This window comes from Siphateles boraxobius, unplaced genomic scaffold (assembly GCF_051911475.1).
Source record: "Siphateles boraxobius isolate OS27281-9 unplaced genomic scaffold, OSU_SipBor_1 65, whole genome shotgun sequence".
Lineage (NCBI taxonomy): Eukaryota > Metazoa > Chordata > Actinopteri > Cypriniformes > Leuciscidae > Siphateles > Siphateles boraxobius.
The window spans coordinates 6163354-6188418 of NW_027509192.1; the positions used below are offsets into that span (position 1 = coordinate 6163354).

The window sequence follows — 25065 nt, forward strand, 5'->3', positions numbered from 1 at the left end:
CATGTAGCATCTTATGGACCCCACTGACGAAATCTACCACGTGAACTGTGGACTCTGATATCTACGTGAGTAATAAGTGAAAACACAATGTTCTTACGTCAAACATTCTTAATGTAAACAACGTGCAATTAGGACATTGTACCCTTTCAAGAAGCTTTTATGGGGAATAAAGGTTAAATGAGGTCCTTTATTCAGCTCCTCAGTTTGGTCAGTAAATGAGGCATGTACTCATTTATACTACTAAAGACTACTACTATAATAATGAAACACAATGGTATAAATAGTTGTCTTGAGTGTATTTTCTTTTTCTTAAAAAAAGTCAATATTTTTCATTGTGGTGCTAAGGCAATGCAACAGAAGATAGACAAGCCATCATACAGTAATAGTGTTACTATACAATGATTTGGTTATTTTGAAATATTACAGAGGTTGGCAACAAAAAAAAACCTGTAATAAATATGGAATATGGTTTTCAAGATGAAAAATGCATTCAAATACCGAGTCAGCTTTTCTAAAACACTGCAAAATACCAGGACACATTTTGTAAAAAATACAAAGTTGAAAAGCATTTTATCCATCTGAGGAAAACCTAACCGAGTGCAGTTCATAACTCCGTAAGTAAAGCTCATAAAGCCGTTTTCTGTTCCCAAAAAACAAAGGACAGAAGGAAAAGACGACATCCATTGAGCTTGAACCATATTGTACAGATATATTTACATGTTTGGTAAGAGAAACAGTACAAAAAATCAACTTGAGGAAAGTCCTCTATTGTTGGGCAGGTGAAATCTTGTCAAAGACGCTAGTCTAGAGCGATGATGTCTTCATCATCATCAGCCGGCGGCTGGTCGAGGCGTTTGCGCTTGGACGCAGCATCGTCTGTTTCAGCATCATGATGCTTCCTCTTGCGGTTACTAGACTCCGGGGAAGCTTCCATGGTGCTCGAGGACGGTTCTTCGTCTGAGTCTACGATGAGGATGTCATCATCCTCTGCAGCTGCTGCAAACACAAATAGTGCATTACCCATAAACAGCAATGATGAAATTAAAATTCTGTCATTGCAATAATGGATAATTTTCTTTCACCCCTGAAACACAGTAGATGTTCAGCAGAAAAAAAAACTGGATTTTTAGAATGCAAAACTCCAAAATGACAAAAACCAAGTATGAGTAATGTGTGCTATATTACTAGTTTTTTGGAGAAATTTGATCGTTTTGCACGCGGAACCATTGGAAATGCAGGTTTGGAATGATATTTTGAATTTTCAGGTGAACTATTCCTTTAAAAAGCTGATATTTTGCCAAAGGTTTACAGGCTATCAATGTTGTTCTTACCTTTAGATGAGGTAGAAGGCTGGGCAGAATCTTTGTTACCGTTGGCAATGTTTTTCTCTTCTTCCGGGGCACTGGGAGTTGGCGCCTTATCCGGGGCATCACCCACTACTTCAAACTCAACATCCTTTTCCAATTCCTCACTACAATTAATGTAAGAATCATTTTAATGTTCAAGAAAGAGCAAAGTAGTATCCTCTTAGCTAAATGAACACACCTACCTGTGAATGACATTGACTAGAAGAGTGTAATCCTGCAGGAAGTCATCTGCTTGAAGACGACTCCCGTTCCGAATCCCAAAGTCAGACAAAAACTTGTTATTGTTTGCTATAGAGAAACAGAGACACCAAAACATTAAAGCAAAGCTCAGTGTTTTGTTATAGTAGAGAAAGATGCCCTCCAGAAGCCGACTTAATTCACACCTTCAGTCTCTCCTTCCTCCGAGGAGATGAGGATTGTTCCCTTTCCATCCTCAATTTGAACATCTGGTGCCACCATGCCAAACTTCTCCTTCAGAATCTGAAAAAGCGCCACCGTGAATATAAATAAGAAATATCCAATCCAAACTTTAACCTCATGGAGGTCACACAAAGTTCAGCATCTAAAACAAAGCTTGTGCATTGAAACACTTGTCAGTACCTTGTCCTGAAGAGCTTGCACAATGGTTTTGTGCACATTAAGTTTGACAGTGACCTCAGGTTTGCTAGTACACACGTAACAGTTGGGATTGGGAGGATCCAGCGCACACGGTACGAGAAGCTTTTTCCTGGGGTTCGGCTGCTTGTTCAGAAAGATCTAAAGAGAAACATTAATAACCAGTTATTAAAACCATAACTCCCAACTATACCACTTGACAAAACTTTCAAAACAGGAAACGGTTAAAGTGTTCTTCACAACTGCAGAGATGAAATCAACTTAAACCAAGTGAGAAAAATAAACAAAGATGTGTTAGATAACACAGGATATAATGCATGCAATTCAGCTGTCAAAATTTCTGATCATAATCTTGCCAATGAACCACCACAAGCTCACCGTGCGACATTGTTCGAAGTCTGAGTTGAGAATTTTGAGTCCTTCCAGAACAATGAGACCGGCAATTACGGCATTAGTGGTGGCTATTGCTGGAATGATGTTTCCTGCCATGGCTAAAAGAGAAGACGACATGGTTTAAAGTCACATTGAATCCAGAACCAACTTTTTATCAAAGCATTTCATTCTGAAGCATGTTGTTTATCGTTTCATTGCCAAAGAGTCTGAGTCTCTTGAGATATAAGGCCATAATGTATTTAATGAAAGTTGAGTTCTTGGTAAAAAAATCGTTACAACAACTTTATTAAGCCAAAAACGGACAACAATAAAAATAAAAATGAAAACTTAGTTTTGTCTCACTCTAAAAGCAACAAATGGTGTGTTACGACTCGGCACGCTTTTCCACTGCAGTTTAGTACCGCTTCAAAGTTGGTGGGACTGATCGTTATAGTTGCGTTGCCACCTCGTCTACTGACCACGATACAGCCATTTCGTTTTTTCAAAGTTGCGTGCGACGGTCGTTTAATGCAAGTCCTTTAAAAAAGTAGTGCGAACAAATGATACTGCGGTGGCTGTTGCTGACTATTTAAATCTAGTTTTTTTGTATCTCGATTCTCGACACAAATCTAATGACGTTGGTAGTGACGATTCTCTCTGAAAATTCAGTGATCTGCAGTGTTTACACGTCACATTTTAGTATCGGTAGTACGGCTCACTTGGAACCTCAAAAGAGGTGGTAATAAAAAAAAAGTACTAGGTACTGTACACAGGGGAACCCCCCAAAAGTGAGCCGTACCATGCAGTGGAAAAGCACCAAAATTCTATTTAAACACCAACTAAAAGGAATTTCAAATAATTTAATTCAAGACCAAACACAGTGGCCATACAGGCTTGAAATCACTTACACTTGACATCAAAGCGGCTTTTCATGTTCATGCTGAAGACGTTCATTCTCAAGTTTGCAGCTGATGTTACGAAGTCCATGGCTGGAGGATCATCCTGAAAATAGCAACACAAATGTAAATTCATGCAGAACATTGTGCAAGCTTTTAATTATTTATTCTTTAATAATTAAAATTGCATTTCTTTTATTTTGATGAAATATATAGAAATATTGACAGATAGCCAATCATATTTTGATTTCATTCTGCTGGACGCTCACATCTGCCTGACCATTGAGTGTATTGGTTGTACACTATTTTGAACCCATTCACATAACCAAAGCTTTTAGACAATTTAAGCCATTTTGTGGAAATTCACCTTGTCCCAGACTAGCTCCGCACCCTCACCCTTCTCTCTCAGCTGAGACCGGAGAGTTTCTACACTGCGCTGGAAGAGCTGAGCGTAACCCTGAACACCCAACACCTGCTGGTCCTTCAGACCTGTGCCACAGGCCTCCTCCTGAGAACATGCTTTTACACACACCATACAGCCTCATTAAACACAATTTCAATCATTTTTAAATACAATTACATATATTTGTTTAAATAAGTCAACATGTAAAGTTACATGAGTCAACAGACTCACCATGCTGCTGGATTTCCACCCAGTCTAGAGGTAATGGGGCTTTTCTCTTTTTCCACAATTTATCCATGGTCAACAGATACATGATGTCATCTTTAAAAAGCTGAAAGGAAGCACAAGATCACTTTTAGACCGCTTGTAAAAGAACGGACTGGGTAATGATGTAACGTCAACAGCAAGGTAATGACAGCAAATGACGCCTCTCGCGGTTCAAATAAACAGGGCTGGGAAACTGCGTTCGTCATTACGTTGTGAGTCAAGTTCAAGGGTTACTCTTTTGGCGTAAATCGATGCGTACGGCCGTCTGCCGGAAGCTAGTTATTTTAGTCGATCAAGTTTTAAATATGGATATTTTTCTTACACGAGCACATCGCTTCACTTCAGAAGACCTTTATTAACCCCCACAGATCCGTGTCGAGCACTTTAATCATGAATAGATGCGCTTTAATGGACTTCCAAAGTCATACAGCCATTCACTCCCATTATCAAGCTTGGAAGAGCCAGGACATTTTTTTATATATAAATCCGATTATATTCGTCTGAAAGAAGAATGTTGTCATATACACCTAGGATGGTTTCAGGGTGAGTAAATCATGGGCTAATTTTCATTTTTGGGTGAACTATCCCTTTAAATGTTGAATATGATGTATAATAATACAACAGGGGAATATTTGTGGGTCCTGATAATGGCGAATGTCTGATTTTTAGGGCTGAAAAAAAAAAAATCAATTCACCTAGGTATTGGGATTTTTTTTTTTTTTTACGATTTTAAAAATGATTTTTTTATTACAGAATCATTAATTGAAATTAAATTGCTTTATTTTTGTCCTTGGTTATAGACGAGATTGACAGAAGTTAGCCACTTTCGTTCCAACAGAGGATGAAATGTGTCGCTCTCTTTCAGTGACGTAATCCCTTTCAAGTGGACGCGTGAAAGCGACGTGAGACTAAATGAATTGAAAAGCCCTCGCGCTACTCATATGCTGAGAGAGAGATAAGACAGTAGAGCTGCACGATTCATCTTTAAAAGACTGATCTCGATTCAAACACCCACGCGATCATCTTCCATTTCGTCTGTCTATTAAAACTTTGACAAAATCATATTGCAGAATTCAAATCTCTGTTGGCGCTGCAGCTGACCCACAGAGAGTAGTCATGAAACAGTTTCACAAATAGTCTTTTCAACCTCATAGTATCATTATTTCTGTGATACAATAGTTCAAACTATCATAGAAGTACTGGGATAAAAGTTTAAAGTTCAAATATAAACACTGATGTCTATTACGATAGCGATCAAAATAAATCAGCTTTTGATAGAAACTCGATGCTTAAAATAACACACATTTATCAATTACATTGTTTCGACACTAGTTGGCAACAAGTTACTGTTAAAAAAATGTATTTGTTATTTATTAAAGAGAATGTAGTACTGTATGATGCTTCTGAAATAAGTCAGAAAGATGTGCTGAATTGTTTTTGTAAATATGACATCTTATACATCATGTACAGTCTGTATAAGTGTATGATTTAACTTTTCCCCATGGTCTAGTGTAAAAAAAAAAAGATATATACTGTATATTACAACATCAAATCGCAATACTTGTAGAATCTCACTTCTTAAAAAATCCTATCGGTACCCAAGTATCGTGGTAGAATCGAATCAGGAGGTAGGTGTATCCTCCTAGCCCTACTGATTTTAACAGTAAAAAAGGGCATACATTATATGTGGTCGGTGACAGAGTCCAAGTATTTGTGTCTAACATAATTCTGTCTTTTCAGGTTCAGAATCATGAATATTTTTATTCTGGTGTCACCATTGCCCTGTGCATGCAGGACAAAGTCCAAGCCTATTCAAGTCCACCCCCAAAGTCTATAACAAATTTAGCAATTTAATCAACAGTAAATTTTTGTGTAAACTTCTTACCATATGTCTTGGAAGTAATAAAACTCTTCTTTATTTTGGCTTAAAGTATCGCAATAATATTGTATTGTATCGTGAGTTCAGTATCGTGAATCGTGTCATAAGTGCATTGTTACACCCCTAAACGTCAGGTTTGTAAAAGAGTTTGCACCTTGTTGAAGAGTTTGACGGGATCGTAGCCTGTTGAGCGAGCCCACTCTTTAGTGGACACCCGCTTGATGTCTCCGTCCTGATCTGAGGCTGTAGCTCGGGCTGCTGCATCTGCAAGGTTCCCTGTGGTTGATAAACAATGCACAAACATATTTTCATCAAACGGTCCCATTAAAAACGACAGCTAGTTGTACAATTAGTTAACTTGCAGTACATACTCGACAGAACAAGTTTCCATTAATAAATATGAAAGGTAGTTTCTGTCTTTGATGCACCAAATGTACATATATTTTTCGTTCTGTATAAAAGCACCCTACCACAGAAATGTTCATCTTTGTAGTAGTACATAAGTTGTTGTAAATTTCCTGTTACTCACAAGCAGCCTCGGGGTCAGCCGTGTCGGGCGATACCTCCTGATCCGCATCCTCTTCGCCAAAAAGCTGACTATGGAGGCAATTCAATATGACATGTAAGCTTAGGGCAATTAAAGTAGATCTCAAAACCAAGATAATCCACCCAGAACAGGCCTGTTTTCATACAGCATTTCATTTGACACATAAGTTGTTCAAATTTCATTTGATAATTTAAAATATTAATGTGGTAAAAGTATTACACATTCATTTGATATCTATCAGTTTTGATAATACATTTGTATTAAATTATAAAACAAAGAATATAGAAAAAGAAAAACATTTCACACTTAATTTTTATAAAAATGTTAAGAAATTATAAAATTGTTTTAAAAGTGAAAAACAATTATGAAGTCAGTTGATTAGAAATCATTTTTAATTATTAAAACTTTAAAAACAGAATGCAGAAAATTTTAAACTGAAAACATGGAATCTGGGAGAAAATAAAAACATAATTTGGAGAAAAAATAAAATCCATTTCATAGGGCCCTACATGACATCAGTTTAGTCACTGAGATGAGACGGGACAGATGTTATCGAAGAGAACTTACTTGAAGAGATATTTGGCCCACACAATGCAGTGAATGGGTTCAGAGGGAGTGTTGCGAATGGTGCAACCTGGGAAGGTTTTCTGTGTAGGTTTAGGCTGGCACTCGTAGCATTCCGTCTGACCCTGCAGTTTGAAAATTTACAAAACATGAATGCCAAGAGCATAAAATTAAAATTAATATACAAAAAAGTTGATTTAATAGAAGAGCCTTGCCTTCTTGATAACCGTGACTTGTCCCAGATAGCCAGCCGTGCCGCTCTCGATGAGGGGAATGTCAGCAGCCAAACACATTCTGTTGACGTGATTCCTGGCCGCTGCAAGGACGACCGAAAAGACACATTTAAGATGGAATTATGGTAGCATTCCTTCAGATTTGCTGAATAAATCATACCTCTGTTGTCCAAAGCGTTCATGACAAGTTGGAAATTCCTGAAGAATTCCACATTGTAGTCTGGGCTGCAAGGAGCAAAGACAACAACAATGGAGATCAAACTTTCTGGACAAAGAATTAAGAGTTTGATATAGTAACCACTAACCAGAGACACTTGAAATGTTCATACAATAAGTCTTTATCTTGGCAATAACGTAACTGGACTCACTTCATGATGCTGTCATGGTAGGCAGTGATGTTCGCAGATGGGCAAAACCGAAGCACGCTCTCCTTGGCAACCTGAAACACACCAAGTCGTCAATGTCTGGTGGATATTTCTAAAACACACACGAGTTGAAGTCAGTTTTCCCATTTACCTGAGCTTTGGACTTCCCAACATGTTTCTTCTGAAACAGGAACTGTCTGTTGAGGTTGCTGACATCAATGGTGTCCAGGTCAATCTGCAAATGCAATTATTATATAAAATAAAAATTGTTAGTAAAAACCCTGATATCACCATGAAACCACCAAGCATTTTAAAGACACCCTAACAGTTATCAGGTTGTGTTCCATTGTAACACTGCCTAAATAAACGTATGTACAAATACATAAATAAATAAAACACTGATATCATCAATCATCCTTTCAAGACATACACTCAAGTTCAAATATGTCTCTGCTTTTTATCATCTTGTGCTTGTTCCATTTGGCAGTATGAAACTTCCTTTAACATTCAACCATTACCATAATTTTGTACAGTAAACAACTGATTATTGAGAACTGAAAATGTAAAAAATTGCATCTAATAAACACCTTGCGATTTCATAACCTACAATATGAATAATGGCTGAATAAACTGCAAAACAATCAATCCTGCTACTATCAACCCAGTTACTTAATAGAGACATAGAGGTTGTATATCATAACATACATTAGCTTTAGAGATGGCAAGAAGCTGTTTATTAACATTAAAACATTATTTGACGGATATCATGTTTGAATATGTTATAACGTTATCAGATTTCATGTTTAAAGAAAATTGCATTTAAGAATATATTTTTAATTGAAATTTTACCTTTTGCGTGATGACCAGGGGAAACTAGTAATTTAGCGTAAAATATGGCCACAATGGTCAATGTTTTCAAGGGATATTTTACGTCAGAGCATGGCGCCAAAAAAAAAATCTGTTCTCTATGTTTACGATGAGACGAAGAGCATTACTCTATTAAACCGCTTAATGCAACGTGTAATACATTGTTATATACAGTCCATGACTCTCATTTTCATTGTAGATTATTATAAATGAGGGTCGGCGATAATGGGGCCTGATTCATGTAGCACAAAGAGAGTTCGCCTTCCTCCAACTTACCACCTCAATATTCTTAAAGCCGGTGAGCACCAAATTTTTCAGCAACTCGCAACCGATACCTCCCGCCCCGACCACCAACACCCGGCATGAGGAGAGGGAGTCGGCGAGCTCTTTACGGAGAGGTCCCACCAGTTGTGCCATTGTCGGCTCGGCGTTTCGGTGGCGCGGACAAGCAGCAGTTTGATCCTGCGGGGAGGGAAGAGACGCGCGGTGACTGCGCATGCGCAGATGTTCCAGCGAGCTGCAAAAAAGCGCAGGAGGTTTTACTGGCGACCTCTGCTGGTGCGGCTGAGCTACATTGATACATGCATGTTACAGTAGCCTACACTCATAAGAGTTGTGCAACTACAAAATCAAGGTCAGTGAGATATTCATTCTGCCTCAGCAACATGTCTTCGTGTTGAGTCCGGCCTGAGGACACTGTCCACATTACATGCATGGAAAACCCTCTAGTGTGCCAGATCCAGCCTTGACTGTCCACACCTTGCTCTTTCTCGTCCTCATCCTCTTCCTCCTCGTCAACCACCTCTTACACATACTCTTCCTCATCTCCCTGTCTGATAGTTTCCATCTATGTTCATATCAACATTCAATGCACCTGTGTGCTCAGAACAGGCCTATTTGGTACAGTTGGTTTGATCACATCATCAGAAATATGTGTGAACAATTTTGAGTCATTGTGTGTGAATTATTTATGACAACGGTGTTTTAGTTGTTTAAATTTTGCCTGCCTGTGTTTAGCGTTTAGCAACACAAGTGCATCATGTGTTTTAGAGGGTGAGAATGTTTTTGGATGCATGAGGTTTGCAAATGTTGTCTAACTGCCTGAACTTGTTTAAGGTTCTACAGAAAGAGTGATTTATTCGACAAATTGGTTTAGGCTATTGAGAATTTGTTTCAGAGAATGGGGTTTTAGCAATTCAGAAAAACTGTAGGCCTAAAAGTTGTAATGTTTTGAAGGGAACGGTCTATCAGAAAGATAGATAGAAAGATAAGGTTTTTAGCATGTTGTTAACATGTTTTGACACATTGCTAGCATGCTTTAGCACATTGCTACTAGCATTTATTTATTTAAGTTTATTTCGATAGGGACAGAAACAAAAAAACATATATAAACTTAAAAAGTCATCTGATGTATGTATCATAGTGTTTTTAGCTATAGCAAATTCACAACACTTGTCCTAGTAGGCTAGGGCTTTTAGTTAAAAATAAAAATACAAACTAACATTATTATAAATGAGATAGAGATCAAATGAAATTAAATGCAATGAAAAGAGCAAAAAAAAACAGTATACAGAGAGAGCACAATGCAAAAACTAAATATGAGAGCAATATTGTTCCTGAATTAACCAAATTTGGTACTTTTTTCGAAGGTGGGTAATCTTGGAATACATTTCAAGTGGTCTTTTAAGTGGGCTCTGCCCACTTTGGGCTTCAGAAATGCTCTTAAGAAACCTACGGGTGACGTCACGGAATCTACAACCATATTTTTTTACGGTCTATGGTTTTAACACATATTTAACATAAATAAGCATGTTGCTAGCATGTTTTAGGACATTGCTAATATGAATTAACATGTTGCTAGCATGTATTAGCATGTTGTTAGCATGTTTCAGGACATTGCTAACATGAATTAGCCTGTTGCTAGCATGTTTAACACATTTCTATCATGAATTACCATGTTGCAAGCATGCTTTAAGACGTTGCTAGCATAAATTAGCATGTTGCTAGCATGTTTCCATAGATATAAACACTAGATGTCGCCTTGGCTACGGCAGTTCATTGGAATAAATGCGTCAATAGAGCCGCCATCTTGAAACAGGGGAACCGCTCGTCAGCGTCAATGTAGGAAAAGGTCTAACGGAAATAAAATCACCATAAATCGTCATGAATGCGATTTTCTAGTTGTTTTGGTTCGTTCCAACGGTCAGACATGTATTTATATAGAGTCCAGAGAAATTTCACAAATTTTATAAAATTTCACAATCTTGTGTAATGTAATCCCTTGCAGTCTGGTTTTTAGATTTCGTTCGTGTAAACATCCATACGAAGCACAAAAGTCCGGCATCATCCATGAATTCAGCGTTACCTAGCTACTTCCTTATGACAAGACCCCTGTTCCATGATGGCGACGGTTTTGACGCATGCTTAGAACCCCAAGGCGACATCTAGTGTTTATATCTATGCCATGTTTCAACACATTGCTAGCATAAATTAGCATGTTGCTAGCATGTCCCAAGGCTTTACTAGTGATAGAAATTTGGTGGATGAAGCTTAAAAACTCTATGACCCGGTTTCACAGCATTAGCTTTAATAAACGTGACTTAGAAAAAAAAAAACATTTACTGGTGTGCATCTTGAGACAAAGCAATGACACTGATATATTTTAAGATATGTCAGTGCAAGTTGCTTTCAGTTAAAACAGCTTAAGCATTTTGGACTAGGTTTAAGAGTTGTCTGTAAAACTGGTCTTATTGTCTTATTAAAAGTCTTGACCCCCCTGAATGAAAGTCTATGGGACTTTTCATCCAATTAACAAAATCGTAAGTCAGATCAGTTAGAAAAGATCTAGCATATACCGAGGCAGAACAGTCTGAAGGTCTCACCCGAGTTTTGTGGTTCTATAGCTCAAGCTGAGAGATAGAATTGGACATCTTAGTCTCAGAAGAATATTAAGTTTAAAACGCATTTCAGTATTTTGGCATTATCAAGCCAACCTTTCCTTCAACATATAATATATAACAACAGGGCCTATGTCATTTATTTATGGTTACACTTTATGTTAAGGTGTCCCTGTAACAACACGTTACTGAGATAACGATCGGGTTTGGATTCAGGTTTGTTTAATGGTTAGTTGCATGTAATTGCACTGTAAAATATTGTTGTTTTTTTACCTTATATGTGTATTTATTTATTTATTTATTTATTTATTTATTTATTTATTTATTTCCATGCAAGTTTGTTCCTCTATAGTGAATGAAGAATGAATGCAAACTTTAACAGCAACATTGCTGTGCAATAAATAGCCACCGCAGAATGTTTGTGAAATGTAGGTGAGAGTTTCAGAAGGATATGTTTCTCAGAATAATGACGGTATATATATGTTCCAATGAACAAAAAGTTCCGTTCTGCTCTTCTGGTGAAAACGAATTAAACTAATTCTTATATGAGGGGAGTATGTCAAATATTTACAAGATTAATTCAGATTAAGTGGATTGGCCTTTATACTGTGATTGTATTAACTTTAAGAGAGCATTGCATTAAAACTGAAAAACCTGGAAGAGAGAATTAAGTCTCTAAACCATGCATGTGACTAATAAGAGTTAAATCAAATTGTGCACTGTACATGAATTACTAAGCTGTTAAAATACAAAATGAGTCATGCTTTATAGCAAATCAATGTTTCTCATGTCACTTACTTAGGAAATTAAATATGTCACACACTGTTGGTAGTTCTGCTGAATCAGTCATGATAAATTAGTATTTAGCAGGTCTTTGTGATATTCTAATTAATTATCAAACATTTCCATTTGTGAATACTGCTGAAAACAAATAGACATGCACAGTTTGTGAGCTATGGGTGATTATGTGACTGATAGGATATACATATTCATACATCTACACATCCTAGTACAATATTTGCATATATGCCATTTGTCGCACATGAAAACGAGGGTACATACAAACCACAGGCCGAAAGTGCTGAGCTAGATCATTATCAGGCTGCGCAGATGCTTGCTGAGATGCATCACATTTATCTTACAACTTAACATGACTTTGCAAGGTTTGCAAGAGAATGACCATATCTGTAAAGAGTATCACTACTATAAACAGATCAAGATTTTCTTAAAAGAAAGTTGAAAATTCAATCATTTCAGAGTGAAATGCTAAACACTCAAGACATTTAAGTGGAAAAAAAACTCACATCAATGTCAGAACGTAGATGTCACAGTTAGATAATAAGAGCAGAAAGGGTTTTTCTCTTTTTGGTTTAGATTTTTTCCACAAATAACGGCACTAAATAAACCACTAAAAAAAAAACCCCACGAGATACAAATTGTGTGGGATCTTGATAAAAAGAAATAGATACAATTTTTTAATAAAATATAGTAAATCTGATAATTATCTAAATTAATTAAATATTATATATAGAAAATAAATATTAAAATTTTATTTTAACTTATTGTTAGTACAGTAGTAGTAGCATAAGAATAATAATCATAATGTTTCAATAAAGTTTACAATTAAAGCATAATTTATTCTTTAATTAGTTATTACAACATGTCAATGATTAAATAATACATATCATATTTATATAAAAAATATAGTTATACATGACTTTGTATGAATTCATATTTGCCCTGAACCTCCATAATGCCATGACACATTGATATCTGCACTGTAAAAAAGAATCCACCTATTTTAACTTAAAAACTTAAGTTCAGTTCTAACTTAATTTTTTAAAGTTGAATCAGTTTGTTTGTAAATCATTTCATCTTAAAATATATTAAACACACTTGAGTTTAATCTCGTATTATTTAATCAAAAAAGTTGAAATTGCTTTAATGATTTTGTTGAGTTAAAGTAATGTGACGACATAGTTGCCGTGACTTACTGATCATATCACATGTGAATTAACTATTGATCTGTTCTTTTTGTTAATTAATTATACATGAAAGTTATCACAAAGAATTATAATTATTTACTTGAACACGTTTCCATATAGTTTAATATTTGTTTATTGAAAATAAATGAAGTGGGAGAACTGAAAATGCTGACAGGTGGAAAAAGTCGCATCATGAATTTACCTGGAATAGCCCTAGGAATTATAGTCTATGCGATTTTTACATAAAGGAAGGTACAAAGTAATGCAGAAATTATTTTTCACTATGTTAAACAAGTAAAACATAAATAAATAAATAATGACTCTTTCTTTTATTGGGCATCAGCAAAAAAAAAAATGTACAGTCTGAACATGTATATCATTGCTGTAAACTTGTGACACCAGCATTTTATCACCTCACAATCTCTTCTTGCAAAAAAGCAGAAAGCCAAATGTGATTATCCGTGTAGGCTTTGAAGAAGAGGTGGGGGGCTGCAATACATGTCCTTATCTAACCACACATCTGAGTTTCTATCTTGCATCACATTCGAAAGCATTTAAAAATGCGAAGCAGACACGGATTGTCTCAGACATTTACAACGATTATCAAGCTACCAGATCAACTTCAGATCAGAAACCATGAGGGCATCTTCTTTGTGTTTGGTGTTTGGGCTGGTCCTGCTGATGGCTTGGACTTCTGAGGCTCAGCGTAAGTTCTCTTGAAGTATACTTTTGCCCTTGTCTAAATTGTATGGACATATAGGCCATAATAATTAAATTGCACATAAATGTAAAGTGATATTTCACTCTTGAAATTGATCAAATTAGAAGTTACAAATTTGCAAGTTCCTCAATTAACTTTGTATTCACAAGTTTTGAAAGAAAAAAAAGTATGACATATGGTGCGTGAAAGAAACCCAGAAACCAATATGCTGACCTGAAGATTTTCCAAATTAACATAAAGAACTACAAAGGACCTTTATTTTGAAGGACGTATTTCAGCACATTAATATTTAATGTATTTTGAACAGGTTTAAATATGGCCAAGTTCTGTCATAAAACTTTTTTAAGTATATATATATATATACTTAAGGATATACATTTTATCTCATCAACAGCTCATGGTGCTGCAGTACCTGAGAGGTGTTGCTTCGATTTTATCGACTTCCAAATACCAGGCAAAAAAATTGTGAGTGCTATGAGGACAAATTCACATTGTCCTGTCGCAGGCGTTGTGTAAGTAAACCTATTTTAAACTTTAACATATAGGCTATAATTTAGAAAAATTGTCATATGCTCATTTTTAATTGTAGACAAATGATGAAAAAAATATTTTGCGTAAGCTAGCAATGACAAACAAAAAAAAGTGAATATGAACTTTTTTCCCCTTAGGGTTACGACACCTAGAACCGAATTCTGTGTGAATCCAGACGAGGCTTGGATAAAGAAGTATCTGTAATGGGGCATCAGCTTCGGAAATGGAAACGCAACATCTCTACACAAAATAATACTGTTATTGCTTTATACAACTGGCCTTTCTTATTAATTTTTGCATCTCCTGATCAATACTGCAAGATACTGAATTGTAAACCTGTTGTCATTTCACGCTCTATCTATGCAAATGAATATTAAAATTCACAGAGATTACCTTGTGTCAGACTAACTTTGTGTTCGTATCCATATACAAAATATAGCAAAAATAGTGAAAAAACAGTATGATTCTCATCAGCATAACAGCTCATGTTTAATAATGTAGTTAGGCAGAAATAATAACAGACAAAGATAAGATGAAAAAATAACAACAGCCAGAAATTAACATAGGCCTATGCCTACAAATAAAGAAACATGTTTGCATAAATACAACACTGCAAAAATAGTGTGTGATCATATAAGGTATAGCCTATAGGTATCTTTGTTGCCCTTTGTATAAAATAAGATATTTTGAAATATAATGAACTCATCTAGGACCAGCCCCAACTGCTGAAATTCCAAGTATCAACAATTGAAATGAAACAAACTTTCAGTTTAGCTTAGAAATAGATTTAAACATCTTTGTAATGCTTTTCGTATTATAACAACATACCACATTCATCCAGAATATTCGAGTGAGGTTGTAGGTCCAGGAAACTCAGTAGAGGTAGGGGTTGAAAACATATCGGTGTTTATCAAACCTCAGATCAGTTTTTATGTAACATCACACCAGACAGTATTTAAAACATGAAGCAAATGTGACTCACTCAGACATCTCCAAAAACTCATTATCAAAGATTGCAGATCAACTTCAGACAGTGGTGCAGTCTAGTTTTTTGTATAGCCTAAGTAGCCTGTGATACACCACCCACCCACATACTATGCACTTTCTTTCTCTCTACAAACTTTCATTTTTGGTTTATCGGTTATTTGGTTTATTAACAGGGGTGTGTGACAGAACTGGCAACTCTTCCCTCAAATAGTGTCCACAATTCATCCTGGCAACCCAAGGACCGAGGCCTTTGCAAATGTCCATGCCAGCAAACGACGCCAACCCCGACTCCGACGCAAAAAACAGTGGAGATGGAGAAAATTAACTACAATTTTTGTAAGTTCTCTTCTCCAAATAGGCTACAGTAGGTCAGAAATGGTTCTTTATGGAATGTGAAGTGCTACAAAGAACCATTTAAAGAACCTTTAAACACTGTTCTGCTGTTTTCTGAAGAGCAGCGTTGTTGTTTTTTGGTTTAATTGCTGTGAATAAAACTAAACCTCAATAAAATATACAGTACATTTAAAAACTTTAAAGACCAGGGGCCTCATTTATAAAACTGAGGGTAGAATCCACGTGCGCCTTTCAGAGAAAGTTTTTCTCAATCTTTTCCACTGGCCAAATAGTATTTTTAATTGATTTATATTTTTAATGGAAAAAGATAGTTTTGTGCAAATAATGCACAACAAGGTCTATTTTCTCAGACAATCTGCTATTATCATGATAAGCAATTAATCTCTGTAGTTAAAACATTACAACACAGCATGCTAGAGGAAAAGTGTTCAAAAGATTGCGTCCACAACAAATGTTTATATTTATTGAATATAAAAATGTTGTAACTTCTCAGTAATGATTTCATGTAGTTTAAGGGCCCCATCTTGCACCCGGCGCAAAAGACTTTGTACACTGACGCATGTATCATTCCTATTTTGCACCCGCGCAAAGCGGACTTTTCCCTCCACAGACACACGTCGGTTAACTGAAATACACTTGCGCTCCCCGGGACGGTTCAGCGCAAAGAGGAGGCGTGTTCCGGCGCAAACTTTCCCTCGTGCTATTTTGCTGTTCTATAAAACAATTACGCCACTGACCAGAAAAAAACTAGTCTAAAGTCAGTGGCGCGTTGCGCGTTGCGCGTACATTCAGATGCTATTTTAAGCGCGCATGCTTGGCCATAATACAGTGTGAACAACGCGCATACACTGTAGATGATTCTCTCATCTACACAGATGCAGTTAACTTTTTGCAAATGATACATTATTATAAGGAAAAATATTAAAACACGAGGGAAATCATTGTTGTGTTCATGACGATGGGGAAAATTGGCATAAAGCTTACACATTTACCCAAATTATTATATGCATGTTTAACCGAAGCTAATTTGGGTGGGTTTGTCCCATCCACAATGTCACTTCTCTTTCTTTTACGGCCCTGACGAGAACATCCATCTCCTCGGCTGTGAACCGATTCTGAAGCGCGCCTGGTAAATGCGCCGGCCGTTATAATAGTATTGCGCCATGGGACAAGCGCACCTCGTTCATCATGCTCTTAAAGGGAATGTGATATAAAGCTCTTATTGGTTTGTTTCCCGTTACGCCCAAACCACACCTACGAATAATGAAGCTATACTTCAGACCAACCCCTTTTTAGATTTGCGCCAGGCGCAAGAGGCATTTATCCCGCCGGGAAAATAGCTACAGCGCCGGGATCCGCCCACAAAGTTACTTGCGCTTTGCGCTTTGACACTTGCGTTTCAGATCATTAAAATAGGGCGGGGTGTTTAACACCATCAATGAGAGTGGCATATTTAATCTAAATGTTTATATCAGAGGTAAAACATAGTTTAAATCATTATTTTATTTATTTAAACTGTATTGTGAACATGCACTGTAGGCCTATGTATGATTAGGACGTGAATGTACGGTTTTAGAAAGGCTGCATCAGTTTAACTAAACGGCCCAACGCGCTCGCTGGCGCGGACATTTAAGAAGGGATGGATGTTTGCTTCATGTGATAGGCTTGGTGAGTGAAATTATGTTTATATTATCTTTCTGTATATGTATAATTTTCTTTAGATTTTCTGTCTAAAAGTGACCAAAAAGATATTTAACTCCAGCTCACCATCGGTGTCGCCAAACTGCTCCATCTCCAAAACGTTCGTACGCATGGGTCAGAGTTGGTGTGCAGGTGCGCAAATTTTCCCGTCAAGTTTGTTTTTATAAATCACAACTTATGCGTCGGAAGTAGCGTACGCATTTTTCAGGGCCTGTTTTGTGCGTATGCAACGTTTATACATCAGGCCCCAGATTCTGACAGACTTTTTCTTATTTTCATTGACTTTCAAATTCCACCCAACAAAATAAGTACTGTTCAAACTAATTCATTGTGTCTGCATTCAATTCTAAAAAGATTTAAAATAATTAATGTGTTCATCTTAAAGTCCCCCTGTGTCGAAAATCAAGCTTTTAATATTGATTATATGTCTATGTGGTGTTTTTAATATGCTTTAAGACAAACCATGTACAAATACATAAGTCAACAATACAAACAACCTTGTAAGCAATCAACGAGTGGATCTCTGGGGCCTCATTTATAACCATTGCGTACGCACAAAACAGGCCCTGAAAGAGGCGTATGCCACTTACGACGCATAAGTTGTGATTTATAAAAACAAACTTGACGGGAAAATTTGCGCACCTGCACGTAAACTCTGACCCATGCGTACGAACATTTTGGAGATGGAGCAGTTTGGCGACACCGATGGTGAGCTGGATTTAAATGTCTTTTTGGTCACTTTTAGACAGAAAATCTAAAGAAAATTATACATATACAGAAAGATAATACAAATATAATTTCACAAACCAAGCCTATCACATGAAGCAAACATCCATCCCTTCTTAAATGTCCGCGCCAGCGAGCGCGTTTGGCTGTTTAGTGAAACTAACGCATAGCATAAAACATCTAAAACCGTAAATCTTCATTATAAGTCCTAATCATAAATACAGTTTATGTTCACAATAACAGTTTAAATAAAACAATGATTTAAACTTTGTTTTACTTCTGTTGTAAAGATTTAGATTAAATATGCCATTCTGATTAATGTAGTTAAACACTTAAATTACATGAAATCATTACTGAGAAGTTACAACATTTTTTATATTCAATAAATAGAAATATTTGTTTTGGATGCAATGCTTTCGAAAACTTTCCCTTTTGCATGCTGTGTTTTAATGTTTTAACTAAAGAGATAACTGCTTATCATGATAATAGCAGATTGTCTGAGAAAATGGTTTCGTGCCAATAATGCACAACAAGGTCTATCTGTTTCCATAACATGAATCAATTAAAAATACTCTTTGGCCAGTGGAAAACATTAAGAAAAACTTTCTCCGAAATGTATTCTATACTATTTGATTTATTTATTCAAAAACAAGGCAAGGATAGGCTAGTTTTTATTAATGTAACTAATGTGACAGCACAGCCGCATTTCATATTTTCCTAATGTCTTGTGCCGTTAAACATGCGCGTTATCAAGTGGATGAATAATCATATGCAAATGGTATACAGATGAGGATATGCATAGTAAAACTAGGCGTTGTAAGCTCCATATATGGTTGTTTCGGGGAGGAGACGGATGTGCGCACAATCTTCCGCTAACTGGGATTTATAAAGTGAATTCTGCGCAGGTTCTGGCTTACGCACGATTTTATAAGTCTGAATATTTTTTTGAATACGCCATTTTTAGCTTTCTGGCGCACGTACACTTTTAGTAAGGATCCTGTGCACAGTTTTATAAATGAGGCCCCTGAGCTGGTGAGAGTGAGTGGAGGCCGGGTAATTTGCATATTCATATAATAAAACTTATTTTAAGGCATAAATTACTTTTTTTTTTTTAATGTCATTTTGCTGACCAAAGATGAGTTATAAGGGATACAATTATTGACTACATGGGGGCTTTAAATGATGGAAAAATGTACACAAAATAAAATAAAAATCCCCTCAGGGGTTATGATATTAAAAAACATCTTTTTATACCAGACGTAATTTGTGTTTTATTGGGCTTATATTTGACTTCCTCTTCATATTACAAGATATTTGGCACATATATATTATATATACATATGTGCCAACTTGCATCCTACAGAATTAGTCAATTACAGGCCGATCTCTAATCTACCTTTTCTGTCAAAGATACTAGAAAAGGCAGTATCCTCACAACTGTGTTCCTTTCTTAAAAGAAATGGTATCTGCGAGGATTTCAAGTCAGGATTTAGACAAATGATTTGCTCTTATCATCCGATCGTGGTTGTATCTCTCTATTAGTGTTACTTGATCTTAGTGCTGCATTTGACACCATTGACCACAACATTCTCTTAAATAGACTAGAAAACTATGTTGGCATTAGTGGAATTGCATTAGCATGGTTTAAATCATATTTATCTGACCGCTATCAGTTTGTAGCAGTAAATGAAGAGATGTCTTATCGATCACAAGTTCAGTATGGCGTACCACAAGGCTCAGTACTAGGACCGCTGCTGTTCACTCTGTACATGCTACCTTTAGGAGATATCATTAGGAAACATGGACTGAGCTTTCACTGTTATGCTAATGATACTCAGCTCTATATTTCTTCCAAACCTAACGAAACTCACCAATTCTAAAAATTATCGGAATGCATAGTTGATAAAAAAAATTGGATGACTAGTAATTTCCTACTACTAAATTCTGAAAAAACAGAGATTCTAATTATTGTACAAAAAACTTCCACACGTAATAACCTAGAATACCGTCTAACACTTGATGTCTGCTCTGTTAAGTCTTCGTCGTCAGTTAGGAACCTGGGTGTGCTCTTTGATACCAATCTTTCATTTGAAAGTCACGTGTCTAGTGTCTGTAAAACCGCATTTTTCCATCTTAAAAATATATCTAAATTACGCCATATGCTCTCATTGACAAATGCGGAACAACTAGTTCATGCGTTCATGACTTCAAGGCTAGATTATTGTAATGCTCTACTGGGTGGTTGCCCTGCACGCTTAATAAACAAACTACAGCTAGTTCAAAACGCAGAAGAACTCTGGTAGAGTTCTTACCAGAACCAGGAAGTACGACCATATTAGCCCGGTTCTGTCAACACTGCATTGGCTCCCTATTAAACATCGTATAAATTAAAAAATATTGCTGATTACTTACAAAGCACTAAATGGTTTAGCTCCCCAGTACTTGAGCGAGCTCTTAACGCATTATAGTCCTTCACGTCTATTGCGATCTCAAAACTCCGGCCAGTTGATAATACCTAGAATATCTAAATTGACAGCTGGCGGTAGATCCTTTTCCTATTTAGCACCAAAACTTTGGAATAATCTTCCTAACATTGTCCGGGAAGCAGACACAGTCTGTCAGTTCAAATCTAGACTAAAAACACATCTCTTTGACCTATAGCATTCACTTAACACTCTATAGACTTCTATAATTCAATATTAGGCTGCTTAGATTAGGTCAGCCGGAACTGGGAACACTTCCCTTAAATAATGATGTACTCGTTACATCATAAGAAGAATGGCATTTACGCTAATTTTAGTGTCTTTGTTTATCCCGAGGTTTTACCCGCAGCCTGCCGGATCCAGGCCGTTTCCAGATCTGACGAAGGACTTTCGCCTGGACCTGATGAATGCAGTGCTGAAGTGCCAACTAGCCTCTCCCTATGGATGATCCCTATACCCCTCTACAGATAAAGCGTTGTGGAATTTTTCGGTTCGCGTACCTACCCAAAGTGATTAGATAAAATAAAAATTCTGCATCAAAATTTATAGACAAGTAGTTTGTTTAGGCATGGTTTGTAAGGAATTACAAACCTGCGCACTTATATTCAAACGCACATAACTATAGAATCAATTCTTAATGCACATGTGAACGCCATCAGCGTCTATCACAGGTTCACGTTTACTATCTGCTTAGAGAGAACGGTGTCGTCTTAGCGGCCCCTAATTTAATAACAAATGATCATTTAGACGGAAGTGAATCAATCAAAACTAACTTCAGCTGGAAAAAACATTTTTCAAGAGCCACTATAAAACCAAACCAATCTCTGTTACCTTAAATTATATGTTTATCTCTGTAAAGCTGCTTTGAAACAATCTACATTGTTAAAAGCGCTATATAAATGAGGATGACTTGACATATATATAAAAAAGACTAAAACGGAACGGTAAAATCAGAATACTAAAACTTTTCTCATTTCACAGAAATCGTATTGAATCCATGCTCAACAGTTGAAAATGTAAATGAATATACAAAACACATAGAGATTACTTGGTGTCTGGACATTGTGTCATAACAAATACTGATAAGATAAGAAAAGACAAGACAACCATCATCAGCATAACATCTCAAGTTTAATAATGTACAGTTAGGCAGAAAGAATAACAGACGAAGATAACAATTGGAGATTGAAAATCGTATACATGTACAAAAAATAATAAGAAAACAAACATGTCTAGAGCCATGTTCAGGTCTACTATTAAAAAAAGTATAGAGTGGTAAAAGAAAAGAGTTTTTCCTTTTTTCCAAAATACTGTTCTACTATAACCAAACATGTACTTCAGAGGGTCTGTGTGGCTTAGCGATCCACGACAGGAAGAACTGAGTGTTCGAACTTGCATAATGACAAACCTGCAAAATATATAATAGTGTGTGAACACATGAGGCATACAGGGACTCTTTGCAATAGGTAGGTTGAGAGTTTTGTGCACGTTGTGGTCTAAACGCTGTTTGGCATGTGATAGAGCCTGCGTGCCGTCAATCTAAACTATCCAACAGAAACAAAGAGCGCTTAGATTCTCATCAACATTTGGAATGTAGAGTGAGTTTATTATCAAGGGGTGTAAGTATGGCTAAAATAAGATCTGTTTAGATATACTGAACTCACTTAGGTTAAAACTGACCCCAAAGCCCTGATTCCAGGACCAGCCCCAACAACTAAAAAGCCAAGTCCCAACTATTAAAATTAAACAAACTGGTCTCAGATCAGTCTCAGGTCTGACATGATCACAATAAAAACAAAACATGAGCAGACAAATGCCGAAACAGTCTGCAATTTAAGGCAGAACATTCGAGCAGCGTCCTAAAATATTATTGTAATTATTTTATATTCATCCATATTAAAAACTGACTATTGTTTGTTATTAATGTTGACAACCATGCCATTTTGTATAACACCAACTATGGTAGGGACACAATTATCAACGTACACAGCCAGCAAAAGGTTTAAAAACATGGAAAACGGTTATTGTCATCATTTAGCTGTGCAATAATGTTTAAACAGGTTTGTCTATGACCCCAGAGAAACACACAACATCATGTGACGCACACCAGCAGGTCTCAAACGCCATAAACCATCTATTCATAGCTTTGCTTTTCAACACATACATGCTTAATTCTGTTTTAACTTTGCACATGCTTCCATCCGTCTGTCTCATTCTCCATCACATCTTTACAAACATACTGAGACCTTCTTAAGACTAAGGTGTGCGAATGATGTCAGCAGAGTTGAAAATGTCTGAAAACAGCCTGTTCTGTTAGGAAATATTACAGACACAAAGTCTTGTTTGTAATAACCATCATTTAACGTTTCAAGGGAATGTTGGTCAACTAAGACATGCACGTGACATACTGGGCATGTGGTGTAATGTGACAGCCTACCAGAAGATGGTGATAAACTCATTTCATTGGGTGTGCAGTAAACGTGTACAGTAGCACTTGTGCATGTGTTTCTTATGGGGTCATAGAACATCAGAGCATCAAAAGAGATGCAAGGAGTTTCTGGTTTTAAGAGGAATGGAGCTTCATGATTTCTTTAAAAGATTTTCCCTTTTTTCTTGTTCTTTTCCATTGTCCTGAAAACAAAGAAAGACAGAAGAAATTAACCAATAGGAACCATTTCAAATATAAATTTATCAAGACAGAATTAAATATTAGTAATAGCTATTGTAACTTTACTGTACTTTCTAATATTTTCCTATTTTAGTTGTTATAATTAATACTATTTTTCCCCTTTTCCTATTATCCCACTGCTTTTGTTTTGTGTATTGATGCTCTGGTGATAATATACACTACCCTTCAAACTCTGGAGGTAGTAAGGTTGTTTTTAAGAAATTGGAATCATTAAATTGATTAAAAAGTGACAGTACAGACATTTATAATGTTATAAAAAATTCTAATCATCAAATATCCTGAATAAAAATGTATTTGTTTCCAACATTGATGTTTCTTGAGCATCAGATCAGCATATTAGAATGATTTCTGAAGGATCATGTGACACTGAAGACTGGGGTAATGATGCTTTGCATCACAGGAAAAAAATTACATTTTAAAATATATTAAAATAGAAAAAAGTTATTTTAAATTAAAATAATATTTCAAAATATATTACTGTTTTTATTTTATTTTTAATTAAATAAATGCAGCCTTGATATAAGCATTAAAAAATCTTACCGACCCCAAATCTTAGTAGTGAATGTATAACAGTAATAAAGTATTTTGTATAAAGTATAAAGTGAGTTTAGAAAAGATATAAAACACAATATGCAGAATATCTTGGATTTGTCTTATAAACTTTAAATAATACCTTTTATTTAATTGATAAAATATAAATTTACTATAAAAATTGTTTTAATTAAAAAAATGAAATTGTAAAAACACTAAATTCAATTTTTATTTTCTTTAAAAACAAAAATGTTTGATTATAAGAGGAAAATGCGACAGTCAGCCTGCTGGAATCTACTTCTATTCATGAGTGCAGTTCCTCATTAAAAAAATAACTGCATTATTTAGTGACTGAATAATGCAGAGAGTTACAGAAAGACTTTTTTAAGAGAGAGAAAGCAGGGCACTGAGGAATAGAGATGAAAGAACAGAGAAGGCCTCACTTTGATGCATCAAGTTTCTGCTGCTCCAGGATGCGTTGCTGGGCCTCCCAGTTGACTTTTTCCTCCTCAAACTGGCGTCTCTTCTCATCAAGCTCTTTGTACTGAGCTTCTAGATTCTTCTTCATCTGTTCGTGACGCCGTTCCAACTGCATCGAGGAAGCACAGGGATGAACTCAGTTAAGTGTGTGTGATACTCCATGTTAAATGTAACTAGAAACCGAACAGATACACACCTCTGCCTCAGAGTCCTTCAGTTTTTGCTTCTTTTCTTTGACCTTCATCTCAAAGACTTGCTCCATCTCCGTCTCCATCTTCTTCATCTTCATCACATGCTCCCTCCTCTCCTCCTCCATCTGGGCCAAGGGACTCCTACAAGAGTGACATTGCAACAAGGAACTTTTTTATATGTTCAGATTAGACGTGTTAACTTCAACATGAAGCGGAAGTTGTGATAATCTTTTCATCCCTATTTTGACGTATATTTAAGTTAAATGTTGGGCGGGACTTGATTTTGTCCATTGGGAATTGATTGGATCGTTGGATCATTGTGGTTGGCTATTGTTGTGATCTCATGTGAATGCCATCAGAGAAGAGTTACTTAAAGATAACAAGGTCGACGAATAAATCATTTATAATAAATAC

The 25065-nt window shown here is 36.2% G+C and overlaps 3 protein-coding genes across 7 annotated transcripts in view; 1 reads left to right on the forward strand and 2 right to left on the reverse strand.

Annotated features, from left to right (window-relative positions):
* Positions 1 to 277: 277 nt before the first annotated feature.
* uba2 (ubiquitin-like modifier activating enzyme 2) lies at positions 278 to 8862 on the reverse strand. 2 transcript variants are annotated; one of them, XM_077210448.1, is made up of 17 exons: positions 8652 to 8862; positions 7660 to 7743; positions 7512 to 7582; positions 7304 to 7368; positions 7126 to 7226; positions 6914 to 7035; positions 6329 to 6396; positions 5954 to 6075; positions 3885 to 3984; positions 3618 to 3769; positions 3263 to 3356; positions 2361 to 2473; positions 1968 to 2123; positions 1751 to 1847; positions 1550 to 1655; positions 1332 to 1471; positions 278 to 993 (listed from the first exon to the last, which is right to left on the reverse strand). In XM_077210448.1, exons 1-17 carry the CDS (start codon positions 8790 to 8792, stop codon positions 800 to 802), a joined length of 1926 nt encoding a protein of 641 aa, XP_077066563.1. In that variant the 5' UTR covers positions 8793 to 8862; the 3' UTR covers positions 278 to 799. The 2 variants fall into 2 exon arrangements, with proteins under 2 accessions (XP_077066563.1, XP_077066562.1); XM_077210447.1 differs by having other exon boundaries at positions 278 to 996; positions 8652 to 8861.
* A 4897-nt stretch (positions 8863 to 13759) lies between these two features.
* On the forward strand, positions 13760 to 14901 carry ccl33.3 (chemokine (C-C motif) ligand 33, duplicate 3). The gene is made up of 3 exons (XM_077209893.1): positions 13760 to 13963; positions 14373 to 14490; positions 14647 to 14901. The coding sequence occupies exons 1-3, from the start codon at positions 13894 to 13896 to the stop codon at positions 14711 to 14713; spliced, it is 255 nt and encodes an 84-aa protein (XP_077066008.1). The 5' UTR covers positions 13760 to 13893; the 3' UTR covers positions 14714 to 14901.
* A 6971-nt stretch (positions 14902 to 21872) lies between these two features.
* Positions 21873 to 25065, reverse strand: part of septin15 (septin 15) — a 31348-nt gene continuing 28155 nt past the window's right edge. For all 4 annotated transcript variants that reach the window (XM_077210454.1, XM_077210455.1, XM_077210451.1 and 1 more), the window contains exons 11-13: positions 24657 to 24792; positions 24424 to 24569; positions 21873 to 23391 (exon numbers count right to left, since the gene is read on the reverse strand). In XM_077210454.1, coding sequence (XP_077066569.1) covers positions 23352 to 23391; positions 24424 to 24569; positions 24657 to 24792 — 322 coding nt within the window. In that variant the 3' untranslated portion in view covers positions 21873 to 23351. The remainder of the gene's footprint in view (positions 23392 to 24423; positions 24570 to 24656; positions 24793 to 25065) is intronic.